The sequence below is a fragment of the Phalacrocorax aristotelis genome, chromosome W (genome assembly GCF_949628215.1).
Source record: "Phalacrocorax aristotelis chromosome W, bGulAri2.1, whole genome shotgun sequence".
NCBI lineage: Eukaryota > Metazoa > Chordata > Aves > Suliformes > Phalacrocoracidae > Phalacrocorax > Phalacrocorax aristotelis.
The window spans coordinates 12,488,122-12,508,982 of NC_134310.1; the positions used below are offsets into that span (position 1 = coordinate 12,488,122).

The following is a 20,861-nucleotide window of genomic DNA, read 5'->3' on the forward strand; positions in this document are numbered from 1 at the left end:
AAGTAATATTGTGCACATATTGCTTCAGTCTTCAGATTTTATTTTTCCAAAAAGTTTGATCATTTTTTCTTGTATTGGTCTAAGACAACTTGGTTTACTCAAATTGTTATCAGTTTTAATTTATAAGTGACAAATAGTTTGACCATAATGAGCTAATTTCCGATGAATAGATGGTCATTATTTATAGTTTGTTGCTCTTATTCATAGATAACCTCTAAGGGTTCTAAATCCATAATGAATAGGAAGAAACAAAAGAAAAGTGTTTTCAGTGAATATAGCACTAATTTAAAGAGCCTGTCATCATATGTGGTCTCTCAGTGAAACCTTTGAAGACAAGCAAGGACAAAGATCATTCTTCTGTTAGGACTATCTGAACTGGCTGATGTACAATTGTATGGGAAATTAGAAGTTAAATGAGATACTAAATTGAAGGTACCATATATCTACAAGAAACTGAAACATGATCTCTGTCATAGGGACAACTGCATTGCTGAAAACTACTAAAATATAGATTCCAAGATTCAAACTAAAGCGCTTCCCTGAATAATTTGTACCTTCAGGCCTATTAGATATAATTGAGCTCAATGATATAAATGCGTGTATATATGTACGTATATAGTAGGTTTCATCTTATCTGACTCTAGCTGTTAATCACAGGTATTCAGTCTACCTCAATTGGGTGGACTCTGTATATAATCAGTGGAGACACATAAGAACCTCCAGTGAACAACTAATTGCATCACAAGATAGATGCTAAAGAGGGGATGAATCGCCCTCTGGGGAATATCTATTGACAATACAGGGCACCCACACTAATTTAGACTAAACATTCAAATATTAGCCAGCTAAAATGAGGTGAAGTGAATCTCACCCACTGCCCCCACAATTTCAGATAGGCTGTCCATATTGTCTTTTTTTTTTTTTAATCCCCCTCTAGCTTTGCCTTCAATATCCAGCCACTTGTTATACCATTTCTACATGGAAAAACGGTCTTCTACTAAACTTTGGTTCAGACCAATAGACCATGGTCAGAGTCTCACTTGGATAAACTAAATGGATTTCAGTCCTGTAATTAAATTGTAGAATCATTAAGGTTGGAAAAGACCTCTAAGATCGTCAAGTCCAACCATCAACCCAACACTACCATGCCTCCTAAACCATGTCCCGAAGTGCCACGTCTACACGTTTTTTGAACACCTCCAGGGATGGTGAATCCACCACCTCTCTGGGCAGCCTTTTCCAATGCATAGAATCATAGAAGCCACGTAACTCTTTCATACCACACAGTATACCAGTACCACCAGCAACAAATACAATGTTACCATAACCTTCTGAGTTTACATTCTCTTGTTCAAGCGTGCATTAATAACTTATTTTTCATTTTACAGCAACATCTTGGAAGGTCCTATTTGGATTATTTATCCATCATGACCAGCAAGTCTTGTTGCTGAAGGTTGGAGATGGCCTCTCCCAACAACAGCTGCCACTTCACTGCCTACAGCAGTAAAATCTGTCTGTATGGGTCAGGAGGGTGACTACACAAATATGTGGTAGCAGCCCAGCACTCTGTAACAAATATAGGAAGGTGTGTTTGGCTTTTGCTGAAAGTAGAGGGAAGTATGCCTGTATGTTTGCTTGCTCTCATGTGAGGGTTGGGGTAGGCTGCTTCTGTATCAAAAGGAAGAGGAAGTTGCCTGAAACCTGGATATGGCCACAGTGACTGCCAAACTTGAATCCTCCTGAATTTATCAGAGGAAACAGAGTTCATGTTAAAAGAATACTGAAATTAAATCTGTGTTTGGAAATGGGATATGGATTGAACCAAAATATAAACAATTAACTGAATAACTAGGTTAACTAATTACTGTGATTATGTTGCTGCCTCATGATTACAGTGTTGGCTGCTGAAAGGTAGTTAGAGGTTATAAGGTTCAGAATGAGATCTCATAGGATCTTCTGTTGAAACCCCTGCTATGCCTGTGAGATATTTGATACTGACTGCCATTGGGAGCATAAATTGAATGTCCTAATATTTCCATTAATTTCCATTTCCTATTGAAATTAATTTAGACATGCAGCAAGCTACTCTGATTACTAGCTGGTGCCAAGCAAAGTGAAATTTATATTAAGAGCAAATATGTTTTCTTGAGTTTTTTTTTCTTTTAATTTATATACACAGCTACACTTGAAATTTGGGGGTGATGGTTAATGGTAACATATTTAATACATCTTCAGTATAATCCAGCTTCAAAAAACTTCCAATTTCTTTCCCATGGCTTCACTGTGGAAGGGTCATTGCATTTAATGGAGTAGGCTGGGCCACTTGTCTAGTATAATGTTGGAATGATAGATCTTTTCCTCTGTGTGAGCTTCTACTTACAAAGTCAAGTAGAGTCAAGTCATGTATGGTCATTAATTCACCCCCAACTCTTTTCCCAGCCACCCAAATTTAGCATAGACAGTACTTATTATTGTCACATCTCTCTGCAGAGCATACAGATCAGTCTGGATTGGAGCAGGTTAATGACAAGCTCAAACTCTGTCATATCCTAACTTTATAGTAGGACTTTGACCTAATGGAAGCAGCTAGTAATTCACTTTCTCTAATTGCAGAGGACTCTTTCTATAGAAACTTTATCTCATCTTTACCCTTTAAGCTCCACCTTATCTCCAGTGAAGTCAGTGAAGCTACAGTGAATGAGTGGAGCATAAGCTTTTTGCTGAACTGGAACCTTTGGTTTGACCTTACAAAAGGGATTCTGACCCTTTTTATTTGCATATGGATTTCTCCAGTCTTCCATATCTCAAGGTCCTTCATTATTTTATTTCCCCAAATGATGTTTGTTTTGTTTCTTTTGTAGTCTTTCATAGGATTTGAGTATATTTTTTTTAAGAACATCTGTAGAACTGATTCTCATTTTGTTTGAGTATCTGAACTGAAAACTACAAGCATAGGCTGCCTTCAAGATTGTGCTGGTTTTGGCTGAGAAGGGGTTAATTCTCCCTGGGGGGTGTGTGTCAGCTACCTTTCCAGCTTCCTGGGCTCTGCTGCATCAACGGGAGGCTGGGAGGGGCAGGGCCACGGCAGGGGCGGCTGACCCTGACTGGCCAATGGCATGTTCATTCCATACCATGTGACACCATGACCAGTATAGTAAGGGGGGGCAGTTTGCAGCTTGGGAGCGGCGCGGCGGCGGGTGGTGAGCGGCTGCGTCGCGTGCAGTTTGTTTCGGCGGTAATTCCCCCCCCCGCGTTTCACGCCTCTCGTTGTTCTCCTTTCCATTGCATTTTTGTTGGTATTTTTCATTTTAATTATTAAACTGTTCTTATCCCAACCCATAAGCGTTACCCTTCTGATTCTCTCCCCCATCTACCGGTGGGGGAGTGAGCGAGCGACTGTGTGGGGCTGAGCTGCCGGCTAAAGCATGACAAAGATAAACATAGTTTGGGTTTTGCCTGAACAGGAACATCATTTGAATGGCTTTTCAGCTGTTGTCCTCGGCTGCAGTTCTAACATGAAAAGGAAATGCAATGATATCATAAGAACCAAAAAGGTACTAAAAATACTAATGTTTAGAATTTTGTTTGAGTGTGAGTCACAAGATTCAGAATAGATCCCCTTGCTTTCTAAACTTATTTCAGATAGAAGTCTAGGTCCAATCTTAGTCTCAGACTTGGTCAACAGTTTGTGAATAGGGATAATATATTATGTGTGTGTATAGTCAAATTGCTTGCACACCTCCCACCCCCCAGAGTTAACCTGTGAATAAAATTTCCCTTTTTGTGAGTTTCAGAAATTACTCACTCTTGTGTGCTGGCATTCATCAGCACATTGCCGGCAAACCTCGTGAAATCGTCAGCAGATGATCCTGCAGTCCTCACGAAATCTATCCTGAGAGGTGTCCCAGCCTAGGGGGAGATACGGGGTCACACATCCTGCTTCTGTCCCGGAGAGCTCAAAAGGTCTCACTCTTGGATCGCTACTTCTAGGAGCGAGATGATTTGCTTTGGTCAGTATTTTACATTCTGGCCACAATTCTGGTATACAAGTCAGGGAGCAGATATCCCAGGCGTGGACAGAGGTTGACTGGTGCCCAAGTCATTATGACCAAGATAACGGCAAGATAGGGCTTAACCTGGGATCCCAGAGTGGCCTGGGGGGCTGTAACACCACATCAGCTTATAGGTTTTAACATTGCAATGAACTCCTCCCCTTGTTCCTAGCCTGGCTAGCAACAAGGGGTTTCTGCTACAGTAATTCCCATAACATGTAAATCAAATCCCAGTTTACAATAATTTAAAGGTATTTCCATTACAATCTCCACCCCTGGTCCCTTTGGACCAGACCAATGTGGCCTTGCCCATGGCTGCAGTCCCTCCAGGTGCATACCTGCTCTGTCAAGGGCTTATCCATGGCCGCATGCTCTGAGGTGCTCCAGCATGACCTCATGCAGAGCCACTGATGCTTCATGGTGTACTTTTGTCACCGAAATTGGGAATAAAACTCCTTAACACCAATGTAGTATTAAGATGCAGGCATTCTTTATTATGGTGCCAGATGCACAGGGGATAATTTTTCCTAGCATGCATGCCACAAGTCATGATAGACAAAGCTTTTATTTCTCAGTTATATACATATGCATTAGATTGCCCAGAATAGGTATATGTATTCATTCTATTTCCTAGAACTAATTATAATACTTGTGTCTTAATTGCCCATGTGTTTTAAGTCCCTTAGGAGCCCCTGAAGAGAGGTATCAGGTGGTCTCTGATGGTCCCCAGTGGGTTGTTGAAGGGGTGTGTTTTTGCATCCTTTCCATGAACTCTGAGTCCTTCTTCCACATATGGTCATGAGTTGTCCCATCCAGTAATCTTTTCAGAGTGTGTTGCAAGGTGTGTTGGTTTCAACTGGTGTTCTGACTCTTATCTAGATGGAGATGTCCTTAGTTCCTTTTGTCTTGGTTTTGACTGGTGCCTGCTGTTAGGTTGTTTACATCCCTCCAGGATGTTCCCCCATCAGGCTTCGGAAGATTATGTCCTTGAGTGCATTCTTGCCTGAGGCCCCTTATAACAATATCAAGTCATGCTCAGCAATGGAAAAAAAAAAAACAAAACACAAAACCAGGGAGGGGTGTATGTGTCTTCCAAGGTAGCTATTGCTCAGAGACTGGTTGGGTGTTGGTCTGCTTGTGGGAGATAGTGAGTAGTGAGCCTTTGCATTGCATATGTTGTGTTGTTTTCTGTTTTCCCCTGCCTCCTTCCTTCATTTTTCCTTCACTTATTAAACCTTATGTCAACTCACGAATTTTCTTGCTTGTGCTCTTCTTATTCCCTACCCTGTTCTGCTGGGGGTTGGGGGGAGTGAGCAAGCAGCTGTGTGGATGGTTAGATGCTGGCTGGGGTCAACCTATCACAGACAATCTTTCTAACATTGCCTCAAGTGCTATAGGGTTGTACAGACTAAACAACTCTTTCACTGGTTTAATTTGTTTTAATCAGGATGAGGAGATGTCACCGAAATCGGGAATGAACCAATGTAGTGTTAAAAGGCAGGCATTTTTTATTTGCGGCGCCGGATGCATGGGGGATAGCTCCACCTAACTTGCATACCGTCAGATCTCTTTGTGCCGGTTAAGTACATGCTTCATATACATATTCATTAGATTTCTGATAAAAGATATACATATTATATGCAGACGTCATTTGCGCATGCCTGTTGGTGTCTCTGGGTGGGGGTGGTCGTCAGGGGTCTCTGGATGAAGAACATATTCTTCCTCCCTGTGTCTGCTAGTTAACCCTTGTGTTCACGCAAACTCAGTTCTGAGATTATGTATGTACTGCCCTTGAGGGGTGGTCTGTTCTTGATTTAGTGTCTGCTCTGCAGTTCCTTATCTTTATGGCTCTGTATGTCTGCTTTTCTTAAGGCCAAATGTCATCGTGACTTTGTTTAGGTACTCTGACTCCCCTAAAGCAACAAGGTTTAGTCACCGTGCAGGCTGTTCTTGTTTAGGCTACCTCCTTATCTTAGTTAAGTTTTGGCTCCGGGTCCCAGCCTTAGTTGAGCTACACTAGATTGTATTAGTAACTCCCAACCATTTATACCCTGAATCATTGCTACAGAAAAGTGAGGCTTTAATTTAATCCTTAAAACAGAGGTTTGGACCCTAAGCACTAGGAGTGAGGGGTTTAGGATCTAAAAATTAGGCTTTGAGTCTGAAAGGAGAGGGGTTCTGACAGAAACACATTATCTGTTACATTAAGGATTAACTAATGACTAAAATACAGATTAATGAATATATTGATTGTCCCCAGACTTAATGTTCAGTTGGATGGTATAGCAGCATCCATGTTTGCTTAACTTCATCACCCTGGTTACAGAGAAGCAAAGGAGAGCTATACTAACAAGACTGCAGCTTTGCCAATGTAAACAATATCTACACTGGTACTGCTTCTGCTGGTATATGTGACCTGTATCTGTATCATCTATTTGACTTCCATTCTGACAGAAGTTCTCATAGCCAACTTTCATTTCATAGGGGAAAAAAGGTTTCTCGCGAGATTTTTATCAACAGCAAAGCTGTTCTCTTTTTAAATTTTTTTTTAAACATTGTGTTGCTGTACACTTGTATGGGAGAACTTATCTTGGGCCGCATATCTCTGGGACACAGGGCTCTACCCACCCTGGGGACAGTGATGCACAGACATCAATATGATGGATACAAAATGTCCGTTTATTTAACTGCGTCACATGCTTATATAGCTCTTGCGCTTCCTGTTCCTGCCACTCCTATGGGGAGGAGTCTATCTTTCCGTCACATCCCGTGATCTTCCGGTCGCCGATCCCTGTCTATTCCCCTACATCTCCCCCTCCCCATGCTACTAAAAGTTCTACAAAGCTACTTGCGTAAGCGGATACATATTGCGGTCAGGTCTATATTCATGTAACTATTGCAGGCGCTCTCTGATTTGTCTTATAACACAGCATAACAATGGCAGCCCACAAGTAACCATGGTTACTACGCACAACAAGATCCCCCCAATTATTACTATCCAATCGCAGTCAATATCTCTCTTTTGCCGCCCTTTCCCAGTGTCGCTCTCGTTGCAGTATTGCTTGCGATCTTGTCAAGGAGCTCATTTCTTTTCCCAATGGTACGGCTAGCATGAGGATCCCAGTCAGCAGACCCTGCAAAGAGACAACTCAGAAAGGGATTATTCATTGTACATCCTTGCACAGTTCTGCTTTCACACACTTTGCAGGCACCCATTCTATGCGCCCTTGTTGTGGTTTAGCGGCAGCTCAGCCCCACACAGTCGCTCGCTCACTCCCCCACCGGTAGATGGGGGAGAGAATCAGAAGGGTAACGCTCGTGGGTTGGGATAAGAACAGTTTAAAAATTAAAATTAAAAGAAACAGCAATAGAAATGCAATGTAAAGGAGAACAACGAGAGGCGCAAAGCCCCGGGGGAGGGGGGAAGGGAGGGGAGAGGGGGAACGAACCGCCGAAACAAACCGCACGCGCCGCAGCCGCTCACCGCCCGCCGACCCGACGCCGCGCCGCCCCCGCGCTGCCACTGCCCCCGCTCAATATATTGGCCATGGTGTCACATGGTATGGAATGAACCTGCCATTGGCCAGTCGGGGTCAGCCGCCCCCACCATGGCCCTGCCCCTCCCAGCCCCCCCTGCCACGCTACGCGGCAGAGCGCGGGAAGCTGGAAAGGTAGCCGACCCCCACAGTGAGGAGAATTAACCCCTTCTCAGCCAAAACCAGCACAGCCCTTCATTCTCAACCGCGGCGTAGCCCCTCCCCAGGCATCTCAGTTTCCATCCTCTCTCCCATTGCTCACTGCCTGGGAACCTTACTCGTACCTGCGGATAGCGCTCGCCTGCTTGAGCTTTGCCAAAGTGCTTCTCCACTGCTGTAACTTGCTCCTGCCCGCGTATAAAATGATTAAGCGAATATAGTGCACGCATTAAAATAGTTTGCTGAGCTGCTACGGGTATAGCTCCCTTATACCCCTCCCCCTCCCCAAGCTGTATTATTTTTGCTTTCAAGGTGCGATGAGCGCGTTCAACTATTGCCTGCCCCGTGCTATTGTAAGCAATGCCGTGTTTTAATACAATATTCCAAGCTTTACACCGTTATTCGGTACTTCGAGCCCGAAAGCATGGTCCATTGTCTGTTTTTATCTCGGTGGGCTTTCCAAGCCACGCCATCACCGTGGTCCAATGCGCAGTCAAGTGCGTTGCGGTCTGCTTCCGGTGTTGAGTAACCATGATGACTCCACTATATGTATCAATTGTAATTGCCAGGTGCCGTCCGGGGGCCAACTGTGGACATTCAGTAAAGTCAGTCTGCCAGATAGCATTTGCTTCCAGTCCTCGAGGGTTGACTCCTGCCTCCCACAATGGCGAGTGCTGACAGTAAGGACAGGTGGCTGCTACTTCTCTTGCTGCTCTTATTGAGATGCCACACTCCTTTGCCAAGGCTTTAGCACCCAGGTGCAGTTGTTCATGCAGCTTCTTCGCCTCCGTCAACGTCCAGGCTCCCGCGGCTGCCTCATCAGCCATGCGATTCCCCTCAATCAGTGGTCCAGGCCCCGTCTGATGACTGCGAATGTGAATTACTGTCACAGTTGCTCCTCGCTGCGATAAAGCAACCTCTAGCATCAAGGCAATTTCCGTGTGTGGTACACCCTCTTGTTTCATGGACGTGACTAATTTATACACGTATAAGGAGTCTGTGCACACATTTATATGCCGATCTATATCCTTTCGCAGGGCCATCTCTAGCGCTTTCGCTTCTAGCCACTGCACACTTTTACCCTGCTCCTCATACATCTGGCACATCCAACTATTCTCTTGTTTCCACACTACCGCCGCTCTGTTCGTCTTCGAGGAAGCGTCTGTGAAATATGTTGGTCCTGGGTGAGGGGTATCCAAAACTCTACTATCCACACTTAAATCCACCACTTTGGCTGTCTCGGCCCACCTCTGTACCGTGCCTGTGACGATTTTCCCTGGGTACGAGTATACCGCCAATTGTATATCCTCTTCACTCTCTACCACCTTCTGCCATTTCTCCCCATTCCACAGCACTGTCAGCTTATCTGGCTCCTTCCCAAAGATTCCCTTGCTTTCCCGTCGCAGATGCCAAATCATTCCCCCGGCTACCTTGACTTTTGTGGAGAATGCATCCTTGGGAACCTTCTGATATACCCATTGCAGTGTTTTTTCTTCCCCCGCCCATATTTGATATAGCAATCCTAATCCTCCACCGACGGTCAGAATCCAACCTGCGATTAATTCCTCCTGAGGGTCCCACCGCCATACTCCTTCCTTTTGCATTCGACGTTCTATCATCTGCAACTGCTGGACTGCCTCAGGGTCTAAACTCCTGGCCTCCCATGGGTCGGTCCCTTTCAGCAACGCATAGAAAGGTTGCATCTCCTCACCAGTGGCGCGCATGAACGTCCGCAACCACTGCAGTGCTCCTACCAGCTTCTGTACATCGTGTAAATTTTTAACCTTAGGTGTAAGTTTAATAGGCTGAGCTTGTATGCAATACCCTTGTAATCTAGCACCCAGAAATCCACACACTGGTCCTCGCTGTACCTTTGCCTCAGCTACCTTGAGGCCCTGTCCCGCAAGGCCCCTTTGGGTGTCTGAAAAGACTTGTTCACATAACGCCTCGGTGGGCGCAGCTATGAGGACGTCATCCATGTAGCGGATCATGTAGATTCTCTCCTGATACTGTTGCTGCAATGCAGAAGCCACATACCTCTGGCAGATCGCTGGAGAATTTTTCATCCCCTGCGGAAGTACTGTCCACTGCCATCTACTACCTGGTTCTGTGCGGTTCACCGCGGGCAGAGTAAAGGCAAATCTCTTTCTATCATCTGGATGTAGCGGAATGCTGAAGAAGCAGTCTTTGATATCTAAAACAATGACTCGCCATCGTTTCGGGACAGCACTCAGATCTGGTAGGCCGGGTTGGAGAGGCCCCATGTCCTCCATTTGCTGATTTACTGCTCTAAGGTCATGCAGCATCCTCCATTGGTTTTTATCTTTCTTTTTTATAGCAAATATAGGGGTGTTCCATGGGCCCATCGAGGGCTCTAGGTGCCCTGCTTCGTGCTCTCGTTTTACTATAGCTCTTACAGCCTGTTTTCTCTGTTGTCAGGGGCCACTGCTCCACCCAGACGGGCTGTTCGGTTTTCCACACTAATTTGTGCTGATGAAGCCCCTCTGAGGCAGTGGCCCTTATGCTAAATTTTTCAACCCGATCCCCATCTGGGCAAGGGCGTCTCACCCCAGCAAGGGGCTTGCTACCCCATCTGCTACTAGTATTGTTATAACGGCCGTGAGGAGCTTCCCTGCCTCCTCGTCCATGACTTCGAGTTTCACAGGGCAAGTACTAGTCCTCGTTTGTTGTTCTCCTCCCACCCCTATGATACGTTTTCCCATGGCGAGGGGCCAAGTTGGTGGCCACCATTTGAGTGGCATCACTGTGACATCTGCCCCGGTATCCACTAACATTCCCAGGCATATCCGTGCCGGGCAACTCGGCTCTTGCGGGGTAATCATCACCACCGCCATGGGCCTCTCGTCACAGCCTATGACCAAGGCCACGCAGGGGCTGTAACCTGCAAATCTTGCTGGTTCTGCTCCCCTGCCTGAAGGTTCACTCCCCCTTGGCCTGCTACGGTGGGCCAAGCTCCTGGCACTGGCACCATGATGGGGGCCCTTTGACTCACAGGAGGCGTGAATCCCCCTCGCTTCGCCCTCCTTTGGCCGTTTCCCGGCTTTGTGGCTGGACAATCTCTTGCCAGGTGTCCCAACTTCCCACACACCCAGCACCTCCCTACTGGGTGCGCTCCTCCTCCATTACATCCTCCCCTTTCCCCTAGCGGGCACCCAGCTTTAAAGTGCCCTAGCCGTCCACACAAATGACATCTCGGCCCCACCCCGGCCGCTTGCACCATCACCCTTTCTTCACTTCCACAGTCAGGGTTCTGGCAGATGTGCGCTCCCACACCGCCATGCTGATTCAACGCCTCCTGGCGCAAGACATGCCTGATGGTTTGACCCAATGATGCCCCTGCCGCCAGGGTGTGGAGGACATCATCTTGTGTCTGCGGATTTGCTTGATTTTGGAGGCAATCCATAAGGACTGCATCCTTGGCCGCCGGCGGCAATTCTGATTCTATAATAGCCTTCTGCAACCTGTCACAAAACGTTGTAAATGGCTCTTCTAGTCTTTGCTGTATCTTTTGCCAAGGTTCCGCTTTTTTTTTTTTTTTTTTTGATACGTGCCCACTTCGCTATACGCTCTACGGGAACTCTCCGTTACTGCTTGCAGCTCCCTGCCCCTCCTCCAGGAGCTATCCGGACAGGGAATATCCTGGGCATCTCTATCCTTACTCCATCGAGGCTACAATCTCTGGCTATCAGCCGCCAGTTAGGTAACTCGACTGACTGTCGCTGGGGCGCCCCCTTCGTTAAGAGTCCTGTCTGCCGCCGAGTTACTTCCCCTAGTGCGCGCATAGCCTGCTGCAGCTGCCGCAGCACGTCCTCCGCGGACCCCTCCGGAGCTGCAGCGCTCCGGACCTCCCCTTTTGGCGGTCCCTCTCCTCCCTCCTTCTGATTGGTCCTCCGAGTCCCTGCTGCCTTATGCCTCTTTTTTGGGCGCTGCAGGCAATCTGCCCCCTCTTCCCACATGTGGACATCGGTTTCTCCCCCAACTTCTGATTCGCTGCTACTCGAGGTTGTTCTATACCCACCCTGTCCTTCCCTCCAGGCACCCCAATCCTCCTCCTCGCCTGACTCCCATCTCAAGGGTTGCCCCGGGAGCCCGTCTCGAGGGTCGGGCAGAGGGTGGTGGCGCTGCTTATCTTTCTCCTTCCGCTCCGTCACTCCCGCTGCGCCCGCCGCCACGTCCCCCTCCCCGCGCGCAAGTACCCGCGCCTGTGCCAAGTCGTCCCAGGGGTATGCAGGGGGGCATTCCAAAGGTCCTGCTGGCTCAACAGGGAACACCGCCGCTTCCCGATCCACCTCTTTGGGAGCCTCTGACTGAGTAGTTGGCCGGGCTACTCCGTCCGAACTCCCCGCTTCTTCCCCATCCCCCGCGATGCTTGCCCCTGCCTGTGTCCCCACTGCCCATCCTGGGTCTATTTCCGGGCTACTGTTGACTGTAGCACCGTGCAGGCACAGCTGCGCCTGCCGCCCCGCCTCCTGATCATCCCGAGCTTTCAATAGTAACCGATGTATCTTTCCCCAGAGCTGTATGTACTGGGGTTTTCCCATCATAGCCCTTTCGGCTAACTCCTCTTTAATTCTCACCCAATTATCTTTATTAAATATGTCTGCGGGGCTCCGTATGAGCCCCTGCGTAATCATCCATTGGATGGCCTTTGAGGTAGGCGCCTTCGAAATCGAAGTTCCATATTCCTTCCCCAATCCCTTCAGTACCTTTACGACTGATTCCATGGCGCGCCTGCCGTCCTGCGGCTCCCCGTCCCGCCCCTGCGTGCCCCAAGCTATCTTTTCCCCCAGGCGAACTTGCCATGCCGCCCCGCCGATCACGTCGGGGTCACCACTTGTTGCTGTACGCTTCTACGGGAGAACTTATCTTGGGCCGCATATCTCCGGGACACAGGGCTCTACCCACCCTGGGGACAGTGATGCACAGACATCAATATGATGGATACAAAATGTCCGTTTATTTAACTGCGTCACACGCTTATATAGCTCTTGCGCTTCCTGTTCCTGCCACTCCTATGGGGAGGAGTCTATCTTTCTGTCACATCCCGTGATCTTCCAGTCACCGATCCCTGTCTATTCCCCTACAACATTGCACTTTTAAATTTTTTTTCTTGTGTATGTTAAGCCAAAAGATCACTTTCATATCTCTTCAAAAATGCTTTTTTTGCAAGTCTCGTAAGACGTGTGAACTGGTAGAATCAATAGGTGAATGGTCTGAAATAGTTGATAAGTTAAATAGTATAAAACAGTAGCTGTATAAAAGTTTTCCTTCTTAAGAGGTTTTGAGAACAATGCTTGGCAACACTTGGCTTTGTTTCAATTGCTCCCTCTACTGCTGTTTCGTCTCCCCACCCCCATTTGATTGTTTGGGGTAGAAACAGGTCTGACTAGTGTTTTGTAAATAAAAGAAAATTGAGATAAGGGTAAGGAATGTTGCAATGATGAGTCTAACCTCTGCCTTAAACTGAAGTGTTCTTTTGTCATATTTTGCAGTCTGTGAGTTGCTGTGCATCTGTATTTGCTTTTAATAGGCTGTATGCTGGGTTTGTCACAGAAATCGGGGATAAACCTGGTAACACCAATGTAGTGTTAAAAGGCAGGCATTCTTTATTCACGGCGCTGGATGCACGGGGGATCGCTCCTCCTAACGTGCATACCTTACACACCTTTCCCATGTGATTTATATAGACCAAAAATATACATATTAATCTTATCCATACATATTCAATATTATTCTCTTTGGTGATTGGCACAAACTCACTCGCTTCACATGTAAATTATTGCACAGGCTCAGTTGTCCTTTCCAATTGTTCTCTTTTGAGTAGGGGGTATTACTTGGGTAGGTGGTTCATGAATCGGTGGTCATGATCTCCCCCTGCCGGAATTACCTTTTACCTACTTGGTTCTTAATTCTGGCAGTCCTGGCCAGTTTTCTCAGTCCGCTACACGAAACCACATTTTGTCATCCTCTTCTGACAGAAACACATTTTCTATTGTTTCGTTTGCATTAATGATTACCTAGGGACTAAAATACAGATCAATGAATACACTGATTTGTATACTCCATGTCCCCAGGCTTCATGTCCAGTTGGATAGGGCTGTACAAGGAGTATAGCAACATCCCTGGTTGGTTAATTCCATCACCCTGGTTACAGGTTTGGGGAAGACTTTTTTTGGCTGAAATATGGTCTGGTGACTGCTGTCATTTTGTTTAGGTGCAGGCTTTAATACTGTGATCTGTGTTTGTTTGAGAAACAGGTTATAGCCTGAACTGAAGCCTGAGTAGGCTTAAAATAGAGCAGTGTGAGTCTGATCAGTTACCTCTGGTTCTGCTTATTTACTGAAAATGAGCAAATTTGGGAGGAAAGTAAAAGCTAGTTATAGAGAGCCTTTGTCCCTATTGGATGGTTGAGTGCTTTCCTCCAGTTTGAGTTATTTGGGGAAACAGGTTATCTGAACCTGTGAAGTTCTAAAAATTCTGTGTATTGGAAATAAGTAATTTGAGAGAGATTGCACATGTAAATATCTGATAACTTTATTTGAAACAAAGGTTTGGAATTGCATCAATTTTAACTGAGAACTTTCACTAGTTTCACAGATCTGTTCTCTGAAAATAAACAGTAGCCTTAAATGCTGAGGACACCCATTGTTACATTGTTTTTTTAGGTGGTATCATGGAAAACTCGACAGAGCAATTGCAGAAGAACGTCTTCGGCAAGCGGGAAAACCTGGAAGTTACCTTATTCGAGAGAGTGATCGGAGACCGGGTTCATTTGTACTTTCATTCCTTAGTAAAACAAATGTCAATCATTTTAGGTGCGAATTAAATGTCTTCTTTTAAAACACTATAACCTGTTTATTTGTGGTTTTAGAACTTAGTACAGTATAGAAAACAACTGTATTATAAATTGAATATTTTTTACTTTTTATCCATGTATGGTATAGCTCTTTACTAGGGTTTAATTGTTTTAAACCATGCTACTTAAAAATTCCTTTACAGGCTAAAGAATGAAAATGTGAGGAAACCAACAACATCAGAATAGACACGCTTGTCTAAAGCTGTTGTGGCTAAATTTACAGTAACATGCAGGCTTCTTATTAGTAAACTGAGGAGATTATTTTGAGTCTATTCCTCAGTTATTGCAGCTCACAGGACATACTTGAATGTCAAAGTCATAGCAAATCTGGGTGTTTTCTTTATAAGAAAGAAGTAACAAGGAGAAACAAGGAGGTTATATATTTAATAATATGAGGATTTGCTGGAATCAGCTTTCAGTATGTTAGAATTAGTTGTTCTAAATACAAATAGCCCTTTATCCAAAATTGTAACCAGGGTTATTTTACCATTAGCAAGTTATATACATTAATTTATTCTCATTTAGTGTAAATGAGATGTTCTGGGAAGCACTTGAATGTTAGTCAGCAGTGCTGCAGTGTAATGCTCATCTTCACAAAATAGGATATCAAGTGCATCTTCAGCAGTAGAAAAAACATTTGTCAGCTATCTAGATAACAAGAAATAAACAGAAAGCAAATTTACTTGCAAAGCAAATAAAAATAGCATGCTCATGTTTGCATCATGCTGTCTGAGCTAACAATTCATGCTTCTCAGGTATACTGATTCTTGTTTGGGAACTGGTTACTATATAGCAGTAGTAGAAAATTAAATTATGTTAATACTTGCTTTTTAAGTGTTGTTTTTAAGAGTCTTATTTTTAATAACTTCTGCTTATTGTAGTCAATATCAGGTGTTGAATGTTAGTTCATGTCCACCATAAAAATTGTTTCTGGCATCTCAGAAAATGGGAAACCATTAAAGATTTTCTAAGAAAGGGATCCTTATAATCTTTTCAAATCTTAAAGAATCTTTCCTTCTTGGATCCATTAAATATGTGAAGAGATAACTATTCAAAGGAAACTAATTTGTTTGCTGATACTGTTTTTCATAGAACAGATATGCTTTTGGTTTAATTTGTTGACTGCAGAGTATATATGTTTTTGTTATTAGAAGGGCCTCCAGAATGGCAGTCTTGAAGTTACTTCAGCCAAATTATAGGGATGTGTCCACTGGGTCCCACAGACTGGAAGTGTCACTTTCATCAAAGCTGCTTCTTTGCTAATTGCACCCTTTCAAAAATGGGTAAAATTTCCATTGCTCAACAATCTCACTGATATTTTCTTTTCTAAAAGTGATAATTTTTTTCAGATTAAACTTTCCTTACATATTTCTGTTTGACTAAAATACCAATATTTTAGGTCAAAGTTCTCCAAATCCCTCCCCCCCGCCAAGTTGGATATGTGCATATGTTCATGCAGCATATGATTGACAGATAGTGTATGAGTCCATCAAAACTAAATTCTTTTTGGCTGAAGTAGTATGGTCTTTTGGTGAGTTGCTGAATGATATAAAATATCGGGAAAGAAAATCTTTATCTTTTCATCTTGTCCTTCAGAATTTTCTGTGATTACAGAAGTCTTTGTATTTACTAGTCCCGTGTGTTCTGAAGAAAGGTTTCATTTGAGCTTGATTTAATAATAAAATGTGAAACACTAAATTTCATTTAGAAGCCTAATCTCTGAATAATTTTACCATGGATTTCATAAGGAATCTGGTAGAAAATATGCCAAGAGACCTAGTCTAGATTCTTAAAGTTATGTTATTTGCTGACTCCCCTTGCAGTGTTATATGCTTAAAAACTTCAAATTTCATCTCTAAAGATTCATCTTAGTATACGTTTTACACTCCTGTTTGGAAGAAATAATATAGTTTAAACAACTGACCTGAGAAGACATATTTTTAAAGCAAGAATGTATCAGAATACTGAGCTGTTAAAGAAAAATAGAATAACAGTGTAAGAAACCAAGTACAGATAAATAAGATACTCATCTGAGTTTCTAAGCAGTTAAATTTGTTTTTCCCTATTGCTTTTGAATTGTTAATGAGCTTTGTAAAGAAGTCAAATGCTAAGTAGAAAACTAAGTAGAGTCAGACATGTTTAACCTTTCATAGAATTACAGAATGGTAGGGGTTGGAAGGGACCTCTGGAGATCGTCTTGTCCACCCCTCCTGCCTGAGCAGGTACACCTAAAGCAGGGGGCACAGGACTGCATCCAGGCAGGTTTTGAATGTCTCCAGGGAAGGAGACTCCGCAGCCTCTCTGGGCAGCCTGTTCCAGTGAGAACATGCTGGAACATGTACTGTAATTTGTTTTGAAATATCTTTAAGATAATTTGTCTTCTGCAAACTGGAGAGGTAACATGATGTTAGATGTAAAGTTTTTTCTTTAAGTGAGGTTTGATTAACTGACTAATAGTTTCTCTCAGGTTGTTGTATTTTATAGCATATTTTTATCTTCACTGATCAATGATGTTATATATTCATAGGCTTTAGTTTGTGAAGGTATATCATAAGACTTCCTTTGGCAGAAGTGCTCACCAAGCCACTTTCATTCCTTTATCAGCAGTCCTGACTAGCCAGGGAGCTCTCAGTTGACTGGAAGTTAGCAAATGTGACATGTATCTATAAGAAGGGCTGGAAGGAGGATCCGGGGAACTACAGGCCTGTCAGTCTGACCTTGGTGTTGGGGAAGATTATGGAGGAGGTCATCTTGAGTGCTATCACACAGCACATACAGGACAACCAGGTGACCAAGCCCAGTCAGCATGTGTTTATGAAAGGCAGGTCCTGCTTGACTAACCCTGATCTCCTCCTATGACAAGATGACCCACCTGGTGGATGAGAGAAAAGCTGTGGATGTTGTATACCTGGACTTCAGTAAAGCCTTTGACATTGTTTCCCACAACATTCTCCTGGAGAAACTGGCTGCTCATGGCTTGGATGGGCATAGCCTTCGCTGAGTAAAAAACTGGCTGAATGGCCTAGCCCAGAGAGTTGTGGTGAATGGACTTAAATCCAGTTGGCAGTCAGTCACAAGCGGTGTTCCCCAGGCCTCAGTTTTGGGGCCAGTCTTGTTTGATATCTTTATCAGTTATCTGGATGAGGGGATCGAGTGCACCCTCAGTAAGTTTGGAGATGACACCAAGTTGGGTGGGAGTGTTGAGCTGCTCAAGGGTAGGAAGGCTCTGCAGAGGGACCTGGACAGGCTGGTTCGATGGGCCAAGGTCAATTGTATGAATTTCAACAAGGCCAAGTGCCAGGTCCTTCACTTTGGTCGCAACAACCCCATGCAACACTACAGGCTTGGGGAAGAGTGGCTGGAAAGCTGCCTGGTAGAAAAGGACCTGGGGGTGTTGGTCGACAGCCAGCTGAATATGAGCCAGCAATGTGCTCAGGTGGCCAAGGCGGCCAACAGCATCCTGGCTTGTATCAGGAATAGTGTGGCCAGCAGGAGTAGGGAAGTGATCGTGCCCCTGTACTCAGCACTGGTGAGGCCCCACCATGAATGCTGTGTTCAGTTTTGGGCCCCTCAGTACAAGGAGGACATCGAGGTGCTGGAGCGTGTCCAAAGAAGCTGGTGAAGGGTCTGGAGAACAAGTCTTCTGAGGAGTGGCTGAGGGAGCTGGGGTTGTTTAGCCTGGAGAAGAGGCTGAGGGGAGACCTTATCACTGTCTGCAACTACCTGAAAGGAGGTTGTAGCGAGGTGGGTGTTGAACTCTGCCCAAGTTACTAGCGATAGGACGAGAGGAAATGGCCTCAAGTTGCATCAGGGGAGTTTTAGATTGGATGTTAGGAAAAATTTCTTTACTGAAAGAGTGGTCAGGCATTGGAACAGGCTGCCCAGACAGGTGGTGGGGTCACCATCCCTGAAGGTATTTAAAAGATATGTAGGTGTGGTGCTTAGGGACATGGTTTAATGTTGAATTTGGCAGTGTTAGGTGAACAGTTGGACTTGATGATCTTAGAGGTCTTTTCCAACCTAAATGATTCTATGATCCTAAAAGTTGTTGTTTTGACACTCTGCAACGAGTTCTGGTGGAAAGTATGATGTTTTTCCCATTTACTACATAATAGTAGCATTCCGCAGGCTTCATAAAACTGCTGATTTCACAATTTTTACCAAAATTATAGTCTTTAAGTAGATCAAATATCTTGTTCACCCCACCCCCACGATGGATAACTAAAGGAATAGTTCAATCCCTCTGTCAGCATTTTCTCCCTTCTCCAAGTTGCTTTTCCAGACAGAATTTTACATTTTTAAAGAAGTGTTATTACTCAGGACTGCTGTCCAACTTCTGTGTTGCTGGAAAAATTCAGGTCCTCTTGATGCCATCAGTTTAAATAACTGATTGTTTCTTTAGATTGTCTGGTCAAAAATATTGTTTCAACTGATGTACTTTTTATCCTTATATGATAGGCTCTTGTCTAATACAAAAGTTTTAAAAACAGTTACCTCTTACCTAAGTGAATTATTTCTGACTCTTTTTAGAATTTGTATTGCATAGTAATATAAACAGGCATGGTATTTTCAATTTTTTTGGCATGACAAGTGTGTTCACAAATATGGGTACTAAAATATGCACACACACCCCCACAAAAAAAAAACAAACAAACCCCAACCCCAGAACAAACACACACATCCCCACACCCCAACTATATAAGTTAGCAAGTAAGATGAGCAATTTTATAAGAATTTTCTTTTTGTGTTAAACTATTAGAATGTTTTTTTAAGCACTTTTCAATTTAAGTAGGCTTTTACATTGAGTACGTTATTACAAAGTTATGTCTTATTTTTTAGCATGGATACTAGACTAACTAGAGAAGTGAGTAATTTTTGAAGGTATTTCAGTATTCTGCACTTTATAATTAAGTGTTGTTATTTGTTACCAAAAGATATTGATACTTTGCCAAATTTATAAAGGCTTATCATATAAGCTTTATGTCCTGCATGATGGAAGTATTAATGCTGTTACCTCTACTAATGTAGTATGTAATTTGTCCAGGATGCTGTTAATTACATTTTTGTGTTTAATTTAGTTCTAGCAAATCTGCTTACTTTTTTTTTTTAAATCTACATCTCCTTTACAATCTTCAAATATTTTCATGTCATGATGTTTATCAGTAATTGATGACGAGATATTAATTAGTTAAGGAGGGGTGTGTGTGTGTGTATATATATATATTTAGGGCCACAAAAATGATCCGAGGGCTGGAGCACCTCTCCTACGAGGACAGGCTGAGAGAGTTGGGGTTGTTCAGCCTGGAGAAGAGAAGGCTGTGGGGAGACCTTATTGTGGCCTTTCAGTACTTAAAGGGGGACTATAGGAAGGATGGGGACAATCTCTTTAGCAAGGTCTATTGTGACAGGACAAGGGGTAATGGTTTTAAACTAAAGGAGGGTAGATTTAGACTGGATATAAGGAAGAAATTTTTTACTATGAGGGTGGTGAAACACTGGAACAGGTTGCCCAGAGAGATCGTGGAGCCCCAATCCCTAGAGACATTCAGGGTCAGGTTGGACGGTGCTCTGAGCAACCTGATCTAGTTGAAGATGTCCCTGCTTCACTGCAGGACGGTTGGACTAGATGACCTCTAAAGGTCCCTTCCAACCCAAACCATTCTATGATTATATGATATATGAGAGAGAGTGAGTTTGTAATATTGCATTTTGTTGAATGTAAACAGCCTGCTTTAAAAACTCAGTGTTATCCTAACTTCCTTTTAAAAAAATAAAAGAATCACAAAGCCAACAAAAAACCACCACAATGGTTTGTAGTGAAAGATTTTTTTTTCTGTCAAGCATCCTTTTCTTTATTAACAGGATTATTGCCATGTGTGGAGACTATTACATTGGTGGACGTCGCTTTGCTTCACTCTCGGACCTAATTGGTTACTACAGTCATGTGTCTTGTTTGCTGAAGGGGGAAAAACTGTTCTTTCCAGTAGCACCTCCAGAGGCAAGTAGTAAAATTTTAAAATGTCATTTACTTAAATATTAATATAATTAATCTTGCATTCAGTATTCATAGTTTTCTATGAAAAAAGAATTGTAGACAGTTTCTCCTAGTTCTAGAGCCGTCTCAGCATATGGTGAAGTGTAAGGAATATATAAACATGTTCTTACTGATAGAAAGTAATGATAAAAAATTGGTTTTTAATGGAAATTTGTAATGAGATAACTGCAATACCTGATATA

At 43.8% G+C, this 20,861-nt stretch overlaps 1 protein-coding gene and 1 long non-coding RNA gene across 4 annotated transcripts in view; one reads left to right on the forward strand and one right to left on the reverse strand.

Annotated features, from left to right (window-relative positions):
• Positions 1 to 20,861, forward strand: part of LOC142049261 (ras GTPase-activating protein 1-like) — a 132,659-nt gene that overhangs the window by 16,589 nt on the left and 95,209 nt on the right. For both annotated transcript variants that reach the window (XM_075076768.1, XM_075076769.1), the window contains exons 2-3: positions 14,434 to 14,583; positions 20,487 to 20,622. In XM_075076768.1, coding sequence (XP_074932869.1) covers positions 14,434 to 14,583; positions 20,487 to 20,622 — 286 coding nt within the window. The remainder of the gene's footprint in view (positions 1 to 14,433; positions 14,584 to 20,486; positions 20,623 to 20,861) is intronic.
• The window catches only part of LOC142049262 (uncharacterized), a 363,337-nt gene that overhangs the window by 12,114 nt on the left and 330,362 nt on the right, over positions 1 to 20,861 (reverse strand). The window contains exons 2-3 of one of the 2 annotated variants that reach the window (XR_012657650.1): positions 3,806 to 3,909; positions 1,238 to 3,510 (exon numbers count right to left, since the gene is read on the reverse strand). This is a non-coding gene — a long non-coding RNA (uncharacterized LOC142049262). Of the gene's footprint in view, positions 1 to 1,237; positions 3,511 to 3,805; positions 3,910 to 20,861 lie in introns of those variants that run through there. The other variant, XR_012657651.1, reaches the window with a different exon arrangement.